Source organism: Artemia franciscana, chromosome 15 (assembly GCF_032884065.1).
Source record: "Artemia franciscana chromosome 15, ASM3288406v1, whole genome shotgun sequence".
In the NCBI taxonomy this organism is placed as follows: Eukaryota; Metazoa; Arthropoda; class Branchiopoda; order Anostraca; family Artemiidae; genus Artemia; species Artemia franciscana.
The window spans coordinates 13181221-13207064 of NC_088877.1; the positions used below are offsets into that span (position 1 = coordinate 13181221).

The window sequence follows — 25844 nt, forward strand, 5'->3', positions numbered from 1 at the left end:
TCATTTGAAGCTTTGTTCTGAAAATTTTGCTATAATAGCACCTCCAAATAATCTCCCCACAAAATCTAAGTATAAGTAATAGAAATCTCCCGCGTAGTTCTTTCTTATCACAACACATACTTGAATCTTTGGAAGCTATATTTGTCTCTAAACACTTCACATTCTACAAATGGATTTTTTATATATAATTGATAAGTATGTGCAACACCTAGTCAATCCCATAAGCCTATACAGTGAGAAGCCTAAGCCAGCATTTCTTGGGTTCTTGGGGGGGGTTTAAATAGGGGGACTTTGAATTCACTAGGACTGAGGAGGGGCGTGCGTAGCTATCTTTGCATCAGAAGGTCTGATGCTGCAGTAAGTTTCAAGTAGTCGTAGCAGATTCAGTAAAGTAATTCAGGATAATTGAATACTATTTGTTCTGTGTTTCTAGGTCTATTACTAGGTCAAAATAATGTTCCTAATTTCAAGATTTTAGCCATATAGCTTACTACTGCGTAAATAAATTGAAGTGCAGTAGATATGGCGGAAAAGTTAACAGCAAGTATTGCGCGAGACCAAGTACGGGAGCAATCGTGAAGCATGCTAACTGTTCTGGAAAACAAGTAAGCAGCAGTTTTATTTTTCACGAAATTAAGAGGTATTCTCCTTCTGGTGATAAACCATCTTGCTGATGGGTTGAACAATGAAAGTAATGGATAACCCATCTTGCTGGTCATGCCCCCAAGCTTCCAACGTAGAAGACAATGAAAGTAATGGCCCAATCAGTGCTCAACTTCTGTCCCACAACATTAACAGTGTCAGATTTAAACCGGATATATTGAATTTTACTTTTTGTTTGAATTATAGGGAGTACATCGTAAAATACCTATTGAACACGTTTATAATTAGGATAATTCTATGCGGCTTTAGCTGTCAGATGATCATAATTGTTTATTTTTTAATCCCACGAAGATGAAACGAAGCCAAACTTCAAGCGGTCTCGCAGTTACCGCTGTAAAAAGTTTAATGGCAAACTAGCTGATTCTAATAATTTTAGCTTCAGGATTTCTTTCTCTAACTGTTCTTACTTTGGTTGCGGTAATTTCTGTTCTAAAAGTGGATGTCTTTTTAAACTTCAAATAACCGCCAAGATGCTCTAAGATAATTTTAGCTCTGTAGGCAATGGAACAAAAACGCATCAAATTCTTCTCACTCTGTGATTAACCAAGGTTTTTAATTTAAAAGGGCTTACTAAGCAGGATATCAATTTCATATCTTGAGATTAAGGGTTAGGGTATTTGTTCAGCAATTAGTCAGTCGAGGCCAATAGTTGGGGATGGACTGCCAGATGCTATAGGGCTATTAGAAACCATTTTAAACAATAGTAATGAAATGCTAATAAAATACTTAAAGCCAAATTGGCTCGCCATGACCAAAAAAAGCAAAGAAATGAATATTAAGACGACAAACGGGTCTATGGCCAGTAAATAAAGAGAAATAGCAAAAAATCAAACGAATATTCCGATCATATACAACAAGGCATCCTCAGCGCAGGAAAAACAACTAGAAACTTAAACTAAAAAATATAGTTAAAACTAAAAATAGATTAGCCTGAAATATATAATATACAATTACTTACTTTGTAAAAGTAACTAATTGTATATTATATACTTTAGGCTAATTTGTTTTAGTTTTAAACATATATTTTAGTTTAAGTTTCTAGTTTTTTTTCTACGCTGAAGATGCCTTGTTGTATACGATCGAAATATTCGTTTGATTTTTTGTTTTTCCTCTTCATTCTCATCTACTGGCCATAGACCCGTTTGTTGTCTGTATATTCCTCTCTTTGCTTCTTAAAGTAATGCTACTGCATATACTTGCTTAAAATATGGAATGCGTAAATCGTTGGCCGATGGTAAGATGTGGCTCCGCTTTTTATGTATCTAATAACCTTCCGTTCAGTGTTTGAAGTCATCTATCATGGAATCTGAAAGGGATCATGGAATCCTTATTTACTGACGTTAAATGTGAAGGGAAAAGCTCAATGTAGGCAATGTTTCCTAATTCCTATGTAGGTCCGTTCCTTCACTTCTTCGGATGTCTTATGAGCTGCTGACAATATAAATTCATCCACATGATCTCATCTTAAAGGAAGATAATCCATTTGAGTTCATCTTCTACCTTAACTTAAATGATTTTTCAAATTCAGTGACGAGGGATTTCCTGTTAGCCTCGCTGACAAACGTAGAACTTTACCAATATTATGCATTAAAACACATATAACAATGATTACGACGTGCTAAATAAAAAAAAATTAGAAGTTCTTCGAAAATATCTAAATAAAAAAAATAAACTCTATTAATTTGGTGAAGATTTTTTTGGTAGTTAATGATCTATCAGACTATTTTTCAGTCTTTTATGTGTTCAGGCTCTAAGAAAATCATGACCAAGAAGAAACTTACTATGGCCTCAGTTGTCATTAAATTTGGTTAGAATAAGCTAACCCTCCTTAGATCTTGGTTAGTAGATGCCATGAAATATTTGTAACAAAAATAAGAATTTTTTTTTCTCCTTTTATGAAAATGTAGAAACTTCCGTTGTCGATGAATGTATTATATCCTCTTTTGGTTCCACCTCTAAAAGATTTATCCTTCTAAATTCGTGGATGACCCCCGGACTTCTTAAAAGTTGAAGAAGGAAAGATAACCTTTGGAAGTTATGTATGTCAAAAGCTGGTTCATGGCCTGGTTGCTCACGGTGAAATTAATATTCAAGAAGCATTTAACTCCCATTTCTTAGCTCTTATGCTAGATAAGGAATTGCCTCATCAGTAAGCCTCTTTCCTTAAAATTTTAATATCTAATCATAGTCCAAGTTGCTTGAAGTCAATTTCCCTGGAACTAGTTTCTAAAGATGGGAAGAGTAGACTTGTTATTAGACTAAATGGCAGGGGTGGGTCTCCAGCATTTTTCTTTTTGTTGGGGGGGGGCTACTGCCCCACTCTTTAAATTTCCCTAGAGCTAGTTTCTAAAGATAGGACGAGGAGACTAAAAGGCAGGGAAGTATTTCCAGCATTTAAATTGGGGGGGGGGGGGCAAGAGGGGTCCATATCCGGACAATCAAGGGGCATTGGGTATATAATAATTTTTTTCTCCATATTATTGTGGGTCTACTGTCCCCCCTGCAATTTCCTTGGAGCTAATTTCAAAGATGGGACGAGTTAACTTGCTATTAGACTAAGTCCAAGGGTGAACCTCCAGCATTATATTTTGGGGGGGGGAGGGATCCGTATCCGGATAGTCAAGGGGCATGGGATATATAATAATTTTTTCTCTGCATTATTTGGGGGGAAACTGCCCCCCCCCCTAACGACACCCCCTACTTAAAGGTTCAGTGTAATTTAATCCTGATTGTATACCCTACAAGAAAATAAAATTGATTCTTCCTTCAATTATTTCTCCTTCGTCAGTTCTTGTAAATATGTCATTCGAGAAAGCAAGCTTCTCAGTTCTCTTATGGGAGCCGAGGTGATTGTTTTATTTAAATGTTTGACCGAGAGTGATCTAACTGGTAATGGGTTGACATCTCTATTGTCTGTATTTAGCCACATTTTTAAAATATGTATCCTTCCCTTTTTTTAGAACCAAATATTTTCTTCATGATTTTGAACTTGGTTTCCGAGCAAAGCACTCAACAGTTCATGCATGTGCTACTCTTTTAAATTTTCTACATTCACTTCTTGACTCTAGTCTGACTCTTGTCGCTGTATTTCAGGACCTCAAAAAGCTTTCGATTCCTTAACCCACCAGCATATACACTTTTAATAATCTCATTACAGTGAAAGAGAGAATGTTAGTGCTTAATTTCATTTCTATTCGTCTGGATTAGATACCGTGTTAGTCCCCGTTCCCACCCACCGTCTCAAGTGGAGTTTGGTATCACTCGGAATATATCCATTCCCGTGAGTAAATATCGTAAATATCTTCATGAGGTGAGGACACTCAAGTTGCTTTCATTGACGGGTTTTCTCAATAGACCCCATCATCCGTAAGTCCAGTTTATAGGTATTTTTCTCGATGGTGATATCTTCTTCACGCATCGTATTAGTTCAATTAAACTGAAGTTATCGAGTTTTTTTGATGTATCAAGAAAGCTCAAGCATATTTTTCCAAGGTTGATTATAAAAGTGAATATCAACCCTATCATCTGAATGTTAACTTCTTCTTCCCTTCTGATACCACTCTCTAGAAAATATGACACAGAAAAGAACCTTTTGAAACTAATAGTTCTGTTAACTAGTTGTTGCTGGACTTGAAGTCGCTTTATATTTTTCATAGGGGTCTTTTGTTTTTCTTCAATTGTGATCATGTCCCAGTTACCCTCAGAACTAGTCCATTGCTTGTTATTTGTTATTCTACGTACCATTTTTGGAATTTTTTAATAATCGGATTCCTTTTAACCCATCAGTTAAATCATATTCTTATCCTCTGACTACTTCTCGTGTGGTTGGAATGCTACCGTTCAGACTGCTGAAAAGTGTAACTGGTTTGGTGCTTTGAAAAGAAGTATAGAATTGTTATATGTCTTAATAATTTAATTTGATTTTTTTCGATACATTTTTGCGTTTGTTCATCTTTCATTTATGTTTTTTCATAATTTTTTTTTTATCTGACTAAGGCATGTTAGAACAGCATGTTTCATTATTTATCATGCATGGTATTATACTTAAAATTTTTTTTGGTGGGTAGTCTTTAAGAGGTGGCAGTCTGTCCTCTGCATTTTTTAAATATGTTTTTATTGTTTGTTTTTTTTTTCTTGCTGCATTCTAGAGCCTTGCCGGGGGTAAACAATGCTGTATGTACATGTATGCTATTTAATTAAAGCATAGATATTTCATTTCAACAGACATTATTTTTTAAATATTGATCAGGATCATTTAGTTTCTGATAATCCAAAAAAATGTTGTGTAAATTTAGGATGATTTACATGGTTTTCGGAATAAGTATGGGAGGAAATTAGGAAAATTCTTATGTTTTTTGGGAGAAAAAAAGCTTTATATTTCAGATTTGGCTGAAAAAAATTTTTTTGTTCGACTGACTACGGCGTCAATTTCCAGTACAATCTTTAGTAAATAATTTGTAGCTGCTTTATTAATTTTTTTTTTATCAACAGATGCATCTAAAATTAAGTGAAAATTGTTTAAAAATGAATTGTATCCTAGCCAGGGGGTAATCTCAATTCTCATCACCTTTTATTCACAAATTATGTTGTTTTGCGTCTGCGTGTGAACTGTCGCTGTATTTAATTCATTGAGGACATAATAAATAGTATAGTACGAGAAAATCCTATACATGAACGTGGCACATTATGATTTTACTCCCAAAAATATGAATCTAAATACATAGCTTTTCAATAACATAAAATTCATTGACTATCTGAAAGTTTTCATTTGATGACATTTGGACCCAGTTTGGCTCAGCCTTTCCTTTTTCTTATTATGAAATAGCCAAAACTTACGCTTTATTGTTGATAAAACCTTTGTCGGTACTCGCTACACAAGACGCTATTCACCCTTAACTGGCTATCCAGCAGCCCGCAAGCCTTGGCGAAAATTTGGGACACATCCCTGCTATCAATTTTAAATGCAAAGTTTTTTTTATTTTCAAGATGCTGAATCGTTTATCTTTGCGTTAGGGTCTTAAGGGTTTTTCGAGGATGAAGGTTTTGGCGCCAAACTGGGTTAAGGTTTTCTGTCGAAAATCTCAGTTTTGTTTAATAATTACAATAATTGTTGCCCTCTATAAAAGCTAATATTCCTATTTTGACTGAAAATACATATTTTAAGGGAAGTCAATTTAGAGCCAGATACAAGTTCAATATTAAACAATTTAGAAAGGGCTTCATTATGATGAAGCAAAACAATTTGATTAATACTCTTAACAAAAGTGCGTATATTTTTCACTATATACATATGTCATGAATTGCATTACATTGACATTGAATTTCATCAGACAATTTTCAACCACATCATTAAGGATGGCAAAGAGGGTACAGCCGAAATGGACTAAGCCTGATGGTCCTTCTAAATTAAGACTTTATAATAGTCTAACTAGAAATTTAGAAGATTTTACTCCCCAGAATTCCAAAACTATATCTTGGTACATATGTGGACCCACAGTATATGACCTTAGCCACATGGGGCATGCCAGGTAATGATTAAGTGCTGAATTGCAGAGGAAAAATTTTAATAATCTCTTGGTTTTTGGAAAAAAACTGTTTTTCCTTAATCTTGGCTCAAATCTACAGTAACATTCTAGTTGATTGACTTCTTGCTATCTTGGAAAGGGTTTAGGTTAGGAAAATGAATCTTTCAGGGATGGGTCTTCAGGCTAAAGTATGTCCCGGGAAGGTATATCAAAGTACCCACCTTCACTCCTCCATCTAGAGGGCCCTGAAATTTGCCTATATGGCAGGTCTATACCTATTGAAATTTTGACAAAACCACATTTTACCTTAATTTTCAGTTATTAATTGCTTTTTTTCTGCCTTTAGTTCTGAAAATGCAATTCCTGTTGTTTGAGTAGAATTTTGAGCCATATCAATGTTTGTTTTTTTTCAAAATTTAGGAAATGTATTTGCATATCTTAAAAACCTTGTAAAATAGAATTGAGCAAAGTTATGAAGCTGAGAACAATTTTGTTGTACTTCAATTAAGCAGATGATCTATTTTGCAAGGTTTTACTTTCATAACATATATTTTTAAAGGTCATCAAAGGTCAGGGCCCTCTAGAGGGAGAAGGAGTAGAGGTAGTTGCTTCGAAATACCTTCTCAGGACATACTTTAGTCTGTAGATTCATCCTTGAAAGTTTCATTTTCCTAACCTAAACCCTTTCTGAGATAGCAAGAAGTCAATCAACTAGAATTTTACTGTTAGTAAAATTCTAGTTGATTGACTTCTTGCTATCTTGGAAAGTTATTGGATTAGGAAAATGAAATTTTCAGGAGTCATCCTAGGAAAGTATTTTGAGGTCCCTAACTATATCCCCTCCTCTATATAATGTGGCTTTTTGTGCATTACAGCTTATATTTTGGTCAAATTTGATCCTACATAACTATTAAAAGTGAAAATCCTTGCTTACCTTAGAAAAAATTATTTTTTTTCCATTTTTTAAGCTACTATATTCCATAATTAGATCACCAACATTGAACAACAATTATTACCTTTTATGTTATAGTCAGGACTGGAATGTGGGCATTTAAACAAACTTTTTGGTCAAGTGAGATAACAATATTTTGATGTATTTATCCAAAGGCCTTTAAACAAGAGTGAATAAACATGTGAAAATTTAACTTAAGGGGTTTCTCACTCCAAATTATGATTAAGTGCAGGTTATCCTTAGGAATTCTTCTTATAATTATTTGTACAATATTTTTTATGTTAATCTATGGAAACTGTCAATATTTATTCAAGAAGAGGCTTTTTTAATTTTTGTTTAATTGATGTAATATCAAATGTGCCAGCTATGTGTGATTACTATGGTGCTACAACAGGGCAGTTGCCCAAATAAAAACTTTAACACTTTTGTTACTCAAGAATTAGTTTTTATAATATGGCAACCCTGCAAGTCTTAGCTAAATCATTTTTTGTATCTCTTATTGGCTTTTCAGGTTTGTTTTTATTTATTCAGATTTCTTGTGTGTTCAAGGGCATATGCAACTTTTTGTTGGGGGAGGAGGGGTTGAATAAGAAGTACTAAACAAAGGAACAATTTGTTTACATGTATTTTTGTTATTTTTTACAAGTGAAAAAAAAAATTGGGCGGGGTTAAAACTTGGTAGCCAACCCCCTGGGTATGGCTTTGATAGTTTCTATGTTTATGTGTATCAATAACATCTATTTTTTAAATCATAACCATGTTCATTGAGAATGCCTTTATTTGTGTTTTCCTCAATAAAGAACAACAAATTCCCAAACTCTGTTTCATTTTCAAAATGCATTTTGCACCCCTCTAAGTTTTGTGATTTGACACTGTCTTAGACAGGACCTCTCAATTCAACAGACACAAAGAAAACTTATGAACAACTTAAAGATTTGTTAGCAGTCTTTAATGATATTCCTGTCATTATAAATTTTTTACAAATATATTAAAAATAAGAATGCTAAAATACCTTACAACTTCATCAAAAGCTCCTTTCAGGTCCCAGAAAGTTGTTCTGGCTCCCTGGGGAATTGTTATGTCACTTGTTATAACCTTTCCATGTTTCATCTGGTATTCAAAAGAGTAATTAGTGTGGAGTTCATATATTGAGGAGACCATTTATTTTAATGAGGTTATGAGAAAATTAAAACGATCCTTTCCCTTTAAATTCAAATAGGTTAGAAAAAAACAAGCTGTATCCAGGGGGGCTAGATGGTATGAACTCCTATCTGAAACCTTTCTCTGACTTGTAAAAATGTAACAAAATGAATGTAAACAAGTCTTTCAAGTTTCATGTATTTCATAATTTTTTTCTTTTTGTAAACTTTCCTAAAAAAAATCTTTAATACCCTTCCCCCCCCCTGAAAATTTCCTGGATACCACCCTATGAAAGAGATCTAGAATTTGAAAAATACCAGTTTTCAAATTTTAAGGGTTGTGTAACATTTCTAAATCTTCTATATTGGTAAAATGCCAACAATTGGGAGAAGGGGTTGTTGTAGCACAAATATTCAATTGATAAAGTCAAAGTATGCACCAAAGGGCTGAGAATTTTGATTCTGCCTTGGCCTAACACATGCATGATAACCCTCACTGCTTCATTTTGTTTGAAAACACTTCCATTGTTGCCTCTGTTAAAGTTCTCTTGCAAGTTTTCAGAGCGGAAATCAAAATTAGCAAAATTCATTGTTATAAGAAATATATAGGCCTAGTTTTATATTTTTATATATAATACTATACCATATGGTATATATCTATATAGAAGTTTGTACCATTGCAAGAGTGAGTAGCCTAAATGTAATTAAATAAAAAAACAAGTTGTTTTTCAGCTGAAAGTAAGGAGCAACATTAAAACATAAAACAGACAATTGTTAGTCTGTATATGAGGGGGTTGTCCCCCTTGTCATTATCTTGCTCTTTATGTTAAAGTTCAAATTTGGTTCCAATTTTTTAATCATAACCCCTGAATCACAAAGTCTGTTTAATTAAAATATATAGCTCTTTTGAAAGTAATACAACATATAAATACTCTTTTTTGGCTTCCTGAATGTTGTAGATCTGGTTCCAAGATCCTCATTTTATGCCACAAAGTTTATCTTAGTTCATCAATGGTCAGTGCTCATTAGAGGAGGGGCATGTAGTTAGGTAAAACACATTTCTTGGGTCTGGTTTGTGCTATAGATTGTGCACCTCAGCTATTCTACTCTCTTGTCATCAGGTATATTGGCCTGTAACATGTTTTGCTTGATTCCCATCAAACCTTTGAATGGCCATATACTAAAGCACTGTCATTCCTTCCCCTGAAAAACCAAGTTGAATTAGATTACTTGTATGCACTTCTCTTCATAACACACCAGCATAGGAGGTCTCCAAGGTTTTCCTAGTATATCACCAGCCACCATCTGATTCAAAGTAGTAATGAAGCAGCAGGGGCTATTTTTCTATTCCTACAAACAAGTAGTATTGATGCAAACCTAAAAAAAGAAGCTTTTTAGGTTTCCTCACTGAAAAACTCTGGTCAAAAAGGTACACTGTCTGTGGTGTTATTCCTGAGCTGTTGCTAATCAAGTGGTGTCAATTAATGAAAATAAAGAAGGGGGAGTGTATTTTCAAATATTTAGAGGGAGAGGGCAAAATTACTGTTTTTTGATGAAAGTACCAAAAATGGTATTTTTTCAATCTAGAAAAATCTAGAAGGGATGCAAGTTTAGGTCATTCTTCAGTAAAAAAAAAAAATTAGGCTATGTTGTCAATCTGGCTCTGTGAATGGATTGATGTTAGACTAATGAATCCAATGGTATAAGTGTATTTGCCTTTTGGTGGAAGTTATTACTGCAGGTGTGTCGCAAAATTACATGTTTCAGAGTCAGCATATACCCTAAGATGATGTTCAGCTGCATTTTATTTGGGACAGGAAGGTTTTGAGCTTTCATAAAGCTGTATTTTTAAGATGTTAGTTCATAAGATGATAACTGTTGTTTTAAAGAGGTAATAGTTTTTTTTACCGAGGCTGGTAAAAGTTACCAAAAAAAATTACCGAGGACGTTAGCAGTTTAGGCCTGTTGCTTAAAATTGCAAAAAAAAAAAAAAAAACAGGTAAGGTGCCATTGCCTCACCTTGCTATTTCAATAATTATGTCCTCAAAGATCAACACCAGCATCACATGTCTTGTATTCTCTCTGGACTTGATATCTGCTTAGTCATTTATGCTGATGACATTTTTACACTCAGCCAAACTTTGGAAAACATTTCTGAAACTTTTCAAAAACATCAAATGCTTAAAACCTGGTCTTGTATTCAGCGTTGGAAAGTCCAACGCTGTGTTTTAACTGGGAAGACCCTCTTCCTGATGAAATTTTACTTGGAAATTCAAAGATCCATCTGTCTGACCACATCATTCATCTTGGGTATTCCCATTGGAAATACAATTTCTTATAGTCGTCATCTTCTAACAGGACACATCAAATGCTGTATATCAGCTTCATATAATTCAATAGTCTCTGTTAAGCGTCGTTTCAATCGCTGTTATCTGGCAACGCTATAGTATACCATGCTCTCCCAAATATCCTCTACATTACTTCTTTCAAGAAGATTGTTACAAATGCTGATAAATTGAAAATTCGTTTCACTTTCTTCTGTTTTGCAAAATACCTACTTAAATATCCATTTTGGACATGCAATTCAAAACTCATCAGTAGTTTTCATATAGCAGATCCTACTATAGCTTTTGCCGAACTTGTAGAGAAACGCAACCAAAAGATTTCAAAACAGGCTTGGAACCAACGCCTTCTACACTAGTCACGTTGTCATAGTTGTATAGTGCCTCTTTTATTCTTTTTTTTTGTAGTGCTCTGTCACTTTCGTTTTGTATGAAGACGGGTTTTCAATAGACAATAATAATAATTAAGAACGAGTGAGGAGGTGGTAAAAAAACATAAACTGAATTCCACAATATAGATGGATAGATGCTGTAAATCTATTTTCTATTATAGATGCTATGTGTCATTTGATATAATCAGGCGTGTCCTGGCAGACTATTTTCAATACGATATACAATACGTAATGAACGTCACAGATGTAGATGATAAGATTATTAAGAAAGCTAGGCAAACACATCTGTTCAAACTATACACCCAAGCAGATCATCCCGTTGACAAGTTGGTGAAGGATTGCAAAGAAGCTATACAGGTTAGCTTTATTATTTTGGTTGTTAATGACTGTCTTAGCTTTTTAAAAGGAAGTGAAAAGCCAAGTATGATGAGTTTTGTAAATGTACGTATGTAAATTCTAGGAATATAGCATTTCATAAAATTAAGGCTTAGGAAGCACGAATTGGAAATCGGGAATACGAAAGTGTCAGTGAAAATGGACTATTTTCAGCCTTCCATCCTTCAGTCTTATAGCTACCATAGTTTTGCTTTCAGGCAATGGGTTTAGACTTTGCTCCAAGGGGATTTATGTGTCGTTGATAAAGATTAGTGTAAAACAGAAGGAAGTCCAAGTAAATATATGGTGCTTAACCAACAATACTAAAGCAAAATCATATGTTCACCCAGGATAAGAAAAAGAAATACATGGGAATCCATTGCTATATTTTCTGATTAAGAGGTTTCAGGACTTGATGTTGTGTTATTTGACACTTAATAATTTTAAAAAATGTCAAAAATAGTACTTATAAGCTAGATTAGCAGCAATTGTCCAAATCAGTCAGTGTCACCAACAGATATCATAAATTACCATCTTTTTGGCCCTTTTTGTTTACTTGGATAGTTGCTGAAATCGTTGTTAGGGAAAGATGCAACCAAGTGCCATAAATTTTCCACTTTTCGGGTCTTTACTAGGACAAGTTTTACAGATGAAGGATGATAGCTTGCCAAAAAATCGTAAACCACTAACCATTCCTTTGAATACGACCTTGTCAATACGATTCGTTTTCATATCACCAGTAAGTTTAAGCCACTCAAAATAAAGTTACTAATAGTCGTTGCGCAACCATTTATGAATGAATTAAATTGGTGTCCCTGTGGAGTGCCACCACTCTCATGGAGCTTTGACGACACAGTGGTCTCCACTTTTACACGCTGAGATCTGTCTACCGACTAATATTGGAATTGCTGGTACTAACCAGGTGATATTCTTTGTTTTAAGAAGGATTTGTTTTTTTTTTGTTTTTTTTTCCAAAATTGATAGCAAGGTGCTCCTTGAGCATTTCATAGAAGGGATGTAACTCAACCTTATGTGATAGTATATTAGCTTGCGGCTTTATGTTGCTCTCTTGTTATTATTAATGTTTTTGCAACAACCAAGGGAAGGCCTTACCCAGTAATCTTCTCTAATTTGATTTATTTACTTTGTTGCCTTTGGTTTTACCATTCAGTTATTTTGTTGAAAATCTTTTGATTTGCTTCCTAATTATTTATGCCAGATTTCGTGAAAAAAGGTATATTTTGGGAGTTTTTTTGTGACCAAAACCATATGATAACCTAGGGAAACTGGGAAATTTGTTTTGTAGACTCCTATTTTGAAGGTGGCTACAGAGAACATTTGACTGTTAATAATATTTGACATGAAATGAGCCCCCAAGAAAGATCCACATAGACAGTGAAATATGCCATCCTTCACAGTGCTAAGGCTTTACAAAAATGAATGCTAAGTAAAAAGCTGCTCAGACTTAGAAAAAAGGTTATGTTTTTTTACAAATATTTTGTACTGAAACTAATAATAGCGGTTCAAAAGTATTTCTTTTCTTCATATCGTGACTTCTTGGAGGAATAGGAAAAAAATATTTTACTTCAAGAAAAAATTAAAAACCTATCTCACAACTATGAGAGATTCAAAGGAACTACATGTATCAAAATTAAAATCTATCTTTCAACAAATGACTGTTTTGTATGTTCAGTCTCTTAGAAATGAGTGTCTTTCATTTAGACCTTCTGCTTCGTCCTACTCTTCAATAAAGATTATCTTCTGTAGTCTGACGGGTATAGAATGACATTTAATGTCATTAATGACATTTGTTTGTACTGACCAGAGAAAAATTGTTTTATCAAATATTTATAATAAGCCAGTTATTATGGTGATTGGCTTCTTTTTCAGCTCTTGTATTTATCTTTAAATCGTTAGTACACATTAAATACCTTATTTTTCAGCACCATAAGGAAGCAATGGCTAAACAAACAGATCCAGATAAAACAGGTCTGTTCCAAAAGCAACTGGAGATAGTAACTAGGGCATATGAAGATTTTAAAACAGCTGACAGTGCAACCAAAGAGAACAAAGAGGTTAGTTTTCTTGGTCTTTGAAGATTTATGGCTCTACATTCATAAGCTACTTACTGCAGATTTATTGGCTGCTTTAGAAATACCAGGAGCAGTGACTAATGACCATAAAAAGGTGCCAGATATATTAAAGAACGGATAATATGTAATGGTTTTAGAGGCGTGTACACAAGGGGGAAGGCCTCTTTCCTTATCGGGGTTTACGTAAATTTTTCCAATATTTCTGGCAGTTTTTATATAATTCAGTTTTTTGTCTGTTATAGCAACTATTATTGAGACCCCCACCCTCCTCGCGCAAGTAAGATTGATTGTGTTCGCACAAGTAAAATTGATTGTGTTTGCCCCAAAAATTGGCTATTTAATTCTCCTCGACCTCAATCAATCAATCAATCAATTTATTTATTCTAAAAGAAAAACTATTACAAAGGTAAAGCAGTTACTAGGCCCAAGAAGCTTTGCTTGTAATGATGCCTCACTACGAATCATTTTTTTTTAATATAAGGGGTATAGATAATGAATATAAAGGGTTGCGGGAATATTTTTTTTAGTGAACCTAGCAGAAGTTACAGAAAAGGCTGAAGTCAGAGAGGCATATGTAGGCTCTTGGCCTGCCCACCTCATGACTCTGGATTTCTATGATTTGTATTATTCCCTCTAGTTCTATTTAATTCACCTATTTGCTGCCTTAACGACGTTGACTCCCCAACCGTATTTTGAGCACGCATCGGTAGTTGGACTATTACAGGCTTTGGCAGATCACAATGTCAGATAATATTTAAGCCCATTAAAACTTAGACTTGGAGTGTCGTGTTTCTTCTTAAGTTTAAAGTATTAGCCCCATACATGCTTTGTATTTTGAAATCAATTTCGATGGAAAATTAGTAGATTTGCTGGTAATTCAAAGGTGTCTGTTCGTGATCAATCCAGGCATAGGTCCTTGGGCGTCACGGGACAATGCTACCCTGCTACACAATAGTGCTGACAGAACATTTAACCACATTTTGTTCCCATAAACTTAGTGTATTTGTAATTGTGAACGTATTAAACCCGTTATTCTGGTAATTGACATGGAAATAAACTTTGTTATGGTTGCGATCAAAATCGCATATTTGTCTGATAAAAATAAAAACAGCATCAAAAACTGCAAAAAGTGCAACAAAACAAATTTTTTTTCAAACGTACATGTGAATTGAGTAAAACCAATCTTATTTATAGAATTTCAAAGCTATATGCTAAAAAAGACCTTTTTTTTTTATTCCAGAACTTTGATGGATTGGGTACGCTTGCCTTAGTTAGAATAATATTTCCTTCTTTATGGAGTAAAATAGTTTTTGGTGGTCTTTTGGGTACAGTGTGTCACTTTCTAAATTTTGCACTATTACAAAAAAAAAATCACCTCAACTTAAATATACTCTTACTCTGCAGAGGGTTCCGTTTTCACAGTTAAAGGGCTATATAGTCGTTGAGTTTTGACATAAAAAACAAGCTTTCAGACTAGCAATTCTTTGATAATCAACTTGAGCGTTTTTTATGCCATCATTTTAGTTTGAGAGATTTCTGAACGTTTTTTAGGCCATCTTTTTACTTTGAGAGATTTTCTGTGTATGTTGGAGTATTTGCAATTCAATATTCGTGGAATTACGTACTATCTCACCTATTTGACAATTGACGACTTTGCTTCTGTTCTTCTTCTTCTAAAAAAAAACAGCACCTGGAATCCACAATAGACTCCTTCCGGCTTCTAGCAGGTTTCTTCGGACTATTCGTATAATATTTCAAATAGTAAGAGAACCATGAGATATGTAAAAAGGCTTTTGTTTCGTTCAACATAAACACGATCTTTGTATTAAATCGTTTTTTTTTTTCTGTTATACAATTGTGAAGGAATGTAAGAATTAGCAAATTATTTTCGCTGAGTGTTCATGTTCTCTATATTCAAAATAATTTGCCACGAATGTACTACCTTTTCTATGAGGAAAGCTAGCTAATTTTTTGCACATATGCGCTTTTAAATCACTGAAACAAAATGCAATGTTTAGCAAGAACTTAGAACGGAACAAAATAAAGTTATGGTCGTGCTCAAAATTTAAGGGCATCCTTTAGCGAATTATTATACACTGGGTGTATACGAAGAGGAGCATTTACGTTTAGTAAGATCAGCCTTGATTTAAACATCAGTTTTCTTGGCGCTAATTACTCAAATATACCAAAGAAGAGACTACATTCTTTGTGGGGCTATATTGCATCTAAAGTAGCGAAAGAAATAAAAACTAACTAAATATTTTAAACTTAAAGAAAAGAAGTAAAAGCATGATGAAAAAATGAATACCAAAAAAAATTGATCTTGATCAGAAATGTTAAAGCTCTCCAGAACTAAAAAAAGAGAAAAAATACCAGAAAAAGTAGAGAAATCCTGTCTCTTTGTGTCTTTTTTTATTTGATGTTTTTTGGTTTATTTTATTTGTGTGTTCTGTTTTTCTTTTATTTTTATTTTTTTATTTTAGACTTGACAAAATTGAAACTTCATTTTTTTTTAAAGGTTTACCTCAAGCTAGCTAGAGATGTTCTTTCCAATTGGCTTGACACAATGGAAGGTGCCACTGTAAGTGATAAAAGTATATTTGCAAGCACTGCCAAACAATTTGAAGATGCATTTTTCAGAGATATGGAGTCTCTTAATGTACTGCCCCCTAATGTTGTGACAAGGGTATCTGAATATATCTCCCCTATAGTTGACTTTATCCAAAAAATCATTGACCAAGGTTATGGTTATGAATCCAACGGATCTGTGTATTTTGACGTTAATGAGTTTGATGGAAGTGATGGACATTTTTATGCAAAGTTAAGACCAGAGGCGTATGGAAATACTAAAGCTTTAGAAGAAGGAGAAGGTAAGCTGTAATATATTCGCTTCGAAAAAAAGCTATTCAAAGAAATATAGTGACTGGGCCAAAAAAAGAAGGAATATTATTAGCTGTAGGTGACCTACACGGCTAAAACCCGTGCAGGGGTGGTGGTGTATATGAAACTCCACTTCAGGTGGGTGCAACTCATTTTAAATGGAGGGGAGAGGTTAAATCTGGACTTTCCATTGTGTATCAAAATTGGTTGAAACAGTTTTTTTTTAAATTATATATATATATATATATATATATATATATATATATATATATATATATATATATATATATATATATATATGTATATATATATATATATATATATATATATATATATATATATATATATATATATATATATAATAAATAAATAGTATTGATTTAAACTCCATATTGTATATACGTGATTTTTTTCCAATCTGTTTTACTCTGAAATTGCTACAAGACTCCATATTAAAGAGTAATTGAAATTAGCCAAGATAGATAATTTTTCCTTTAGGTCTGAAAATATTCTATCAGCATTGCCTTTTCTCTTTTTTTCTAGAGTTCGAATACTATTTTAGATTTTAGTTATCTTATTTTGATGTGTTTTTGATTCAATTATGTTTTTAAGCCTATTGTAAATTACTGCTTTGTTTCATTTGTTGAAGTATTTTTCTTTTGCTTGTCATAACTTGTCATAACCATTTTAAACTTTCTTTCATAATAGACTTAGATATTGGAATCAAGTCACCGTTTCTTATAGAGGTTATTATTAAATATTTAGTCACCTAAATAAGCATCTGAAATTGTCATAGAGAAGTTCTTTTGGACAAGATCTAGTTTTTATGGCACTTCCCTGTTGGCCAAGTGCTATATAGTAATTGCAATTTCTATCAGTTTGTTGGTTTGTCTGTCTGTCCTGGTTTTGCTAGTTCGGGCACTTCCAGATACGCTAGGACGATGAAAGTTGGCAGGCGTATCAGGGACCGGACCGGATTAAATTAGAAATAGTCGTTTCCCCGATTCGACCATCGGGGGGTTAGTGGAGTTAATTTGAAAAATTAGAAAAAAAGGTCTTTTAACTTACGAACGGGTGATCAGATCTTGATGAAATTTGATATTTAGAAGGACCTCGTGTCTCAGAGATCTTATTTTAAATCCCGACCAGATCCACTGACTTTGGGGGGAGTTGGAGGGGGAAACCAGAAATCTGGGAAAACGCTTAGAGTGGAGAGATCGGTATGAAACTTGGTGGGAAGAATAAGCACAAGGCTTAGATACGTGATTGACCTAACTGGACCAGGATCTGCTCTCTTTGGGGAAGTTGGGGGTGGGGGATTTCCAGTGCTTTGGCGAGTTTGGTGCTTATGGACGTGCTAGGACGATGAAAATTGGCAGGCGTGTCAGAGACCTGTACAAATTGACTTGATAACAGTCGTTTCCCCGATTCGACCATCTTGGGGGGGTGGGCAAAAGGAGGGGAAATCGTGAAAATTGAGGTATGTTTAGCTTACGAATTGGTAATCGGTATGAAACTTGATATATAGAAAGATCTCATGTCTCAGCTGCTCCATTTTCAATTCAGATTAGATTCAGGGACATTGGGCAGTGAAGGGGGAAACGGAAATCTTGGAAAACGCTTAGAGTGGAGAAATCGGGATGAAACTTGATGGGAAGAATAAGCACAAGTTCTAGATACGTGATTGACATAACCGGACTAGATCCGATCTCTTTGTAGTATTTGGGGGTATTTCTAGTGCTTTGGCGAGTTCGAGAATAAGCACAAGTTCTAGATACGCGGTTGATATAACCGGACCAGATTCGATCTTTTTGGATGAGTTGGAAGGATTTCCAGTGCTTTGCCGAGTTCAGTGCTTCTTGACGTGCTAGGATGATGAAAATTGTTATATTTTAGGTTCCGATGTCGTCACAAGTGCCATATGAGCTCTTGGCTCTTGTTTTCGTCAGTGTTTCAAAGTGCACACGTTTCATAGCTATTGTGGAATGTGATAAATTTCTAGTTACCTGTTCATATCGAATTAATATGTTAAAAAAAATTAACATAAGACTACAAGCCTACCTAAGCAAAGGACTCGTCTAATTTGCCTATATTCACAAGTGGATATAGCCAACGATTTTAGGGCGTTGGAGGGGGAGAGGTGTCAGTGGATTTTCCCAGGTGTAGATCAAGTAATCTGCCAAAATGAGCATCTTTAGATCATAAATTTCTGATGTTTCTTGGAGAATTACCCATTCTTCTGTGCTTATTTTAGTGGCATTTGCGGATACCGAACTAAACCAGATTAATTTAACATTTATCAACATTCTTCGAATGACTTCTTTCCTTCTGTGTGCTCTTTTCTTCTTTTTTCTAGTGGAAATTTAGGATTAGAAAACCTCTCCTTTAAAAGCACGGAAAGTTGTAGACTTCATCCAGACTTTTTTATCCAGACTTCAAAAATTGAAAATTTGGAATTATTCTCGATTTTTTGTGTGTTTCGATTGTTCAATCTATTTGTCTGTTTAACTAGACCTTAAGGATACTTATAAGTTCAATTTATAAAACAATACACAATATATATATATATATATATATATATATATATATATATATATATATATATATATATATATATATATATATATATATATATATACACAATAATATAGAATTATTATAATGTACATACTATAACATAATATAAAATAATATATAATATATAGTAATAAAGAGTAATAGAGTCTAGTTTTGTGGATCAATGATATTACGTTTTTTCTCAGAACTTGCATTTTTCTATGTATTAGTTAAAAAAATAAACTAAATTTACAAGATTAGAACAATAAACTAGATTAGAAAAAATAAACCAGGGTACTGTAGAGTACCCTTAAGTAGTTGGACTTTTTTTTTATTTCTACCTTAAGTCACATAGTGATTCGAGATTCTCAAAAGGTACTGCTAAAAGTATGTATATATAATCATAATTTTAGAATGATTCCGAAATCCAGATCAGATGGTCCAAAATTTTCCAACGGATCGGGAAATTCGTTGGACAATTGTAAGGAATCTTAGTGGTTTGAGCACGCTGTTACACTTTTTCATGTAAATTCCCGTCAGTTTTTTTTTTTCAAAATTAGTTTCTGTTCGTTTTTAGTTAATTTTAATCAGTTTAGAAAAATTAAAAGACTAATTTTTAATTAATTTTGTTCATTTTTGATTGCAAAAAGTTTAAAGTTTTTCAAAATTCCCATCAAAATCAGTATTTCTATCAACATCAAAATTTCATCAAAGTATCAAAACTAATATCAAAGTAACAAAGTAAAAAAAAGTATCAAAGTAATTAAGGTATCAAAGTAATTAAGGTATCAAAGTAATTAAGGTATCAAAGTAATTAAGGTATCAAAGTAACAATAAGGAACTTGCATAACTTTCAGTCCTCACCCCGTTTGTCTAAACTTTTAAGGCTTTGTTTTTTAAATGTGCAGCCTTGACTATGTGCTCCTTTATAGGAGACTTAAGCATATCCAAAGAAAGACTAGGCGAGAAACGTTCACCAAACGATTTTGCTTTATGGAAAGTAAGTAAGCCAGGCGAACCTTCTTGGGAATCTCCATGGGGAATGGGGCGGCCAGGATGGCATATTGAGTGCAGCGTTATGGCATCGGACATCCTCGGGGAGTCCATCGATATTCATGCTGGTGGGGAAGATTTACAGTTTCCACATCATGATAATGAGTTGGCTCAATCAGAGGTTAGTCTGTCTTTTTAAGAAATATTTTTGAGCAATTGATTTAGCTCATATATCTGTCTTTCTTCCGTGATGTAGTATTTGGAGTCAATATTTAACTATTTTCAGCTTCAAATGATTATTTTTTATTAATTCTTTACATTGTATCTTCTTTTCCTCTTTTCGATTTTTTTTTATCGATTTTTCTAAATGAACTGTTAATATACGACTTTCAATTTAAAAAAATGTCAAATTACCAAACATAAAAGAAAGAACCTTTTAAATTACTTGTTATTAAAAGTGATATTATCTTCCTATAGCTTCTATGTCCTCCTGACAGTAGATATTTCTGTACAATTTCAGGGTTTTACAAAAGTCAAGATTCAACTCCATGCAATAGTACTTGGCGGCTTTCAGAAGCTGCAATAGAGTTAAGGGATAGGTTGATCCCCGTAAGGATTAGGTATGTTTCTTTTCACCTGAATCGCCAGTAAAGAGAGCCGCTACTGCTGTCTTCATTCCAATTCTTGGCCCTCGGGCTATATGAGGAGTGAGAGAAACTTTGAATATACACATGTGGATCAAAAGTTAGGAATGGCCAAATTGTAAGGACATTGATTTCGTGTTTTGGAACTCGTGATACCGACCTGGGTTTTCGACAGAACACCTTAAATTAGGTATGCTTTCCTCAGACCATAATGCCTTTCCTCAGACCATAATGACCAACAAATAAACGTTCAAATGGGGATAAATCCATTTATTTATGTAGGGAGAACAGATGCAATAGTCTAGATATTTTGATCACATATGCAGCGACCGTCATCACTGTATTTGTGATCCACACGCGTATATTCAAAGTTTCTCTCACTCCTCATATTGCCTGAGGGCCAATTGGATTTATCCTGTCTAAATAAATGGATCTATTCCCATTTGAACGTTTAATTGTTCGTCATAGAAAGGCATTGTGATCTGAGAAAAGCATACCTAATTTAAGGTGTTCCGTCGAAAACGGAACGTTTGGACGTTTATTTGACCTGATTTTAAGGTCTTTGTCCCTCCTCTTTTCATAATTAGGCAATGAAGCTCGTTCCCCTGCGCAAACTATCACTTAGTTTGTGCTTACGTCCTGGAAAACTTCTCTGTGAAACGCGACATTTTCGTTACCTTATAGCCTTTTCGGTATTTATAAGTTTTACTGAACACACTGTTGTTCTTGATCAAAGTAAAATGGATTTCTCTGTCTGTATTCGGAGATAATTAGCTTAGTCTCAGTTAGTTAAAGTACTATGCAGGTATATTTTATTTAAACGTTTAATATGTAGAGGTGGTTGGGTTAGGTATTTAATGTAATGCATTCTCGGCGGCCTACTTTCCATCATTCTGTGTTGTAATTTCCATAATTTTGTTACTAAAGTATTATATTTTCGTCATCACTTGTGGTCGCTGAAGAAGTGGAGAGACGGGATGAAACTTGGTGGGAAGAATAAGCACAAGTCCAAGACACGTGACTAACATAACTGGACCGGATCCGCTCTTTCTGGGGGAGTTGGGGGGGGGGGTATTTGGAAAAATTAGAAAAATAAAGTATTTGTAACTTACGAACGGGTAATCATATCTTAATGAAAATTTAATATTTTGAAGGATCTTGTGCTTCAGAGCTTTATTTTAAATCCCGACCATATCTGGTGACATTGGGGGTAGTTGGTGGGGGAAACCGGAAACTGAAAATTGAGGTATGTTTATCTTACGAATGTGTGTTTGGATCTTAGTGAAACTTGATATTTAGAAAGTTCTTATGTCTCAGATGCTCTATTTTCAATTTGAATCGGATCTGGGGACATAGGGAGCTGGAGAGGGGAAACAGAAATCTTGGAAACTGGATATCTTGGAAAACGCTTAGAGTAGAGAGATCGGGTGACACTTGATGGGAAGAATAAGCACAAGTTCCAGATACGTGATTGACATAATTGGAACGGATCCGCTCTCTTCGGGGGAGTTGAGGGATTTCCAGTGCTTTGGCGAGTTTGGTGCTTCTGGACGTGCTAGGACCATAAAAATTGGTAGGCGTGTCAGGGTCCTGCACAAATTGGCTTGATAACAGTCGTTTTCCCGATTCGACGATCGGGGGGGGGGCTGGAGGAAGAGGAAAAATTTAAAGAATGAGGTATTTTTAACTTACGAATGAGTGATCAGATCTTGATGAAATTTAATATTTAGAAGGACCTCGTGTCTCAGAGCTCTTATTTTAAATCCCGACCGTACCCGGTGATATTGTGGGAGTTGGAAGGGGAACGAGAAATCTTGGAAAACGCTTAGAGTGGAGAGATCGGAATGAAACTTGGTGGGAAGAGTAAGCACAAGTCCTAGATACATGATTGACATAACTGGACTGAATCTGCTCTTTTAGGGGGAGTTGGGGGGGGTGAGATTGGGGGAAGTAGGAGGGGGGAACCGGAAATCTTGTAAAACGCTTAAAGTGGAGAGATCGGGATGAAACTTGTGGGATAGAATAAGAAAATGTCATAGATACGTGATTGACGTAACCGGATTGGATCCGCTCTCTTTGGGGGAGTTAGGGGGGCCAGTGCTTTGGTAAGTTCGGTGCTTCTGGACGTGCTAGGATACGGAAAATGGGTTGGCTTGTCCGGGGCCTGCACAAATTGACTTGATAAAGTTGGTTTCCCCGATTCGACCATCTGGGAGGCTGAAGGGAGAGAAAAAATAGAATAGAAGAGGTATTTTTAACTTACGAGTGGGTAATCAGATCTTAATGAATTTTGATATTTAGAAGGACCTCATGTCTCAGAGGTTTATTTTAAATCCCGACCGGCATTAAGCCTCTGATTTTCCTTTTAAATCAATCTATTGATTCTTAGAATTTTGCTAGAGTTCAAGCCATATGACCATTCGAAAATTAGATTGGACACAAATTTTTTCATTTCTTAAGAGGCAGCCTGTCTCTACGTGTATTGAATTTTTTTATTAGAGAAATTTAAACAATAATGTTAGAAAAACATCTTTTTATAAAGGCAAGGTCTTTTTATGTGCTTCTTTTTTTTTATTGGTCCCTTAAAAATTGTGACAAAAATTTATTGTGGACACTGTTTTTCCCTTTAAAAACCAAAATAAACTAAATTATATGGATTTTTAGAAGCATGAAGGGCTAAAGTAGATCAAAATAATCATCATTGCCGTTAGTGTTTTCGATATTGTAAAAACCTTGTTTATGATAACCTAACAAAGACATATTCAATACATGATTATTTTTTTCATTACAATAAATGGTCGATTAGTTTGTTCCATCCGAAATAAAGCAGTATACATGCTGTGGTACCAGACATACCTTTTGGGGGTTCGTTTTGTGTTGGCTGTTGTTTCCATGGTTATGCTGGTGTTGAATAATAATACCATGTAGTTTTGGGTGGTGGTTGAAGGAGAGACTCGTTTTTTTTAGCATTTTACAGACTTAGTGTTCAGTCTCACCTTTGAACGATCGTTTCTTTTATGATTTTATGCTTGTGATTCGATCACCTCTTTCCTTCGTCTAATAAAGTGGCTATTCATTTTATTTAAATTTTCCTTTGCGGGGTTCGTAAGGTTATGGGTTTTTTTTTTGCTATTATTATTGTTTTTAACCATTGAAGACGGCTTAGCAGAGGTTCTGGCAAAGGTATCGACTCTTTCATTTTTCTTTTTCACTGATTGAGAATTACCCTCGTTGCTGTTGTGTCTTTTTGTTTCTTCCCTTTTTGTCATCTCATTAAATACGATCGATGCTATCTATGGCTTATAAATATTGAGAAGTATATTGACCATATTTTTTCACTGCAAAAAGTTTTTGGTCAAGAGTCAAACGGTTTTACCATTAGACAAGAAATTGGAAAACACTTTTAATGAGTCGCCAAAAATGCATTGAGGGAAAAGTCAAAGCACAACTTGTAATAACCACAAACTTCTGCTCGCAGCAGAGCTTGTCGAATGACAGGCATTAAAAAAACGTAGCTCTTGGTTTTGTGAGTACCTGAAAAAAGATTTTCACCTCTTCCAACAACATAAAATTCCATGTCCCCCCCCCCCCTAGAAAGATCCTGGAAGTTTCAACTCGATTCCCCAACCGTGATACAACACAGAGTAGATTAGCTCCTTATCATATTAATGAAACCTGCTGTTTGTATAATGAGAAATGCTCGCTTGGTTTTAAGCTTCAAGTTTGATTTGGTACAGTTTTACCTCATTTTATTCATAAATGAATTAATAAGTACTTTGTTTTTATATTGGTATTTGAACAGAGAAAATCCTGAGGATATGTATAAAGTATTTTTTGAGAAAGGAGAGTTTTCAAAAACATTTGATTTGGGTGAAAATATCGACTCTGATCACCTCTTTTGTCCTGGTATGAAGAATAGCCAAAACACGTTCAATATCTACTTTTTGCTCGGTTGAATTTTGTCTTTTTTTTTCGTTTATTCTGTACTTCGAATTTTGCAAGCATTTGTTTTTTTGCACTTTTACATTTTTAATTTCTTTTTTATCGATTTACGATACTGTATTCAGAATAACAGCAATTGAAGAGCCTGTTGAGCAGGGGTGGCTTTGGCCTCTCTTGCGCCTGGGCAAAAAAATGAATTACCCTCCCCCCGGGGGGCTCCATCAACATTTTTAGGCCAAATAAAAAAATTGTTTATGAACAAAGTTATTTCCAGTTTATTAATTAACTAATAAGTTATTTTTTAAGTATTTTTCAATTTATTATTTGAATTATTGTTATTATTCTAATTTAATTATTGTCATTTGATTTTTTTTTTTATTGATTTTGATTTATTAACTGCACCCTCTATTTAGTTTTACTTTCAGTAAATTTCAAAGTCCCAAAAAGATCACAACCGTTCAATTGTTTATTTGAAATTTTGCGTCCCTACAGTTTCTTTGCCCAGGGCAACTCCCGCCCTAAAACCGCCTCTGCTTCTGAGTTTTTTCTTCTTTTTTATAGGCTTGTTTTGGTAACGACAATTGGGTTCGTTATTTTCTCCACACTGGTCATTTGACGATTGCTGGTTGTAAAATGTCAAAATCACTGAAGAACTTCATAACCATTGGGGAGGCCTTAGAGAAGCATAGTGCTAGGCAGCTCCGGTTTCTGTATTTACTGCACCACTGGAGAGATGGCTTGGACTACTCAGAGAACACAATGAACAAAGCTATGACCACTGAACGGAAATTCAAGGCAAGTATCAAACAGTTCGTGGTAACGAACTGCGTAAGGAGTGACCCGGCTGAATAGCAACCAAAACTCTAGAAAACGGAATTTTGATACCAATAGCTACATCAAAAGAATCGCATTTTAATGCTGATTTTAAATATTTAAGTTTCATCAAGTTTAGTCCTACCCATCAAAAGTTACGAGCCTGAGAAAATAGGAGGTATTACTCCTAAAAGTCATAGAATCTTAACGAAAATTACACCATCAGATTCAGTGTATGAGAGAACCCTACTGTAGAAGTTTCAAGCTCCTATCTATAAAAATGTGTAATTTTGTATTTTTTGCCAAAAGGCAGATCACAGATGCGTATTTATTTGTTTGTTTTTTTTTCCCCAGGGGTAATCGTATCGACCCAGTTGTCCTAGAATGTTACGAGAGGGCTCATTCTAACGGAAATGAAAAGTTCTAGTGCCCTTTTTAAGTGACCAAAAAAATTAAAGGGTACCTAGGCCCCCTCCCACGCTAATTATTTTCCCAAAGTCAACGGATCAAAATTCTGAGATAGCCATTTTATTCG

General features: G+C 34.5%; 1 protein-coding gene across 1 annotated transcript in view; it reads left to right on the forward strand.

Moving 5' to 3' along the window:
- Positions 1–5952: 5952 nt before the first annotated feature.
- Positions 5953–25844, forward strand: part of LOC136036073 (cysteine--tRNA ligase, cytoplasmic-like) — a gene marked incomplete in the record, with an annotated part of 157894 nt that continues 138002 nt past the window's right edge. The window contains 6 exon segments of the mRNA XM_065718033.1: positions 5953–6191; positions 11175–11370; positions 13332–13463; positions 16000–16351; positions 19850–20091; positions 25058–25291. Of these exon segments, the coding sequence (XP_065574105.1) occupies positions 5959–6191; positions 11175–11370; positions 13332–13463; positions 16000–16351; positions 19850–20091; positions 25058–25291 (1389 nt within the window).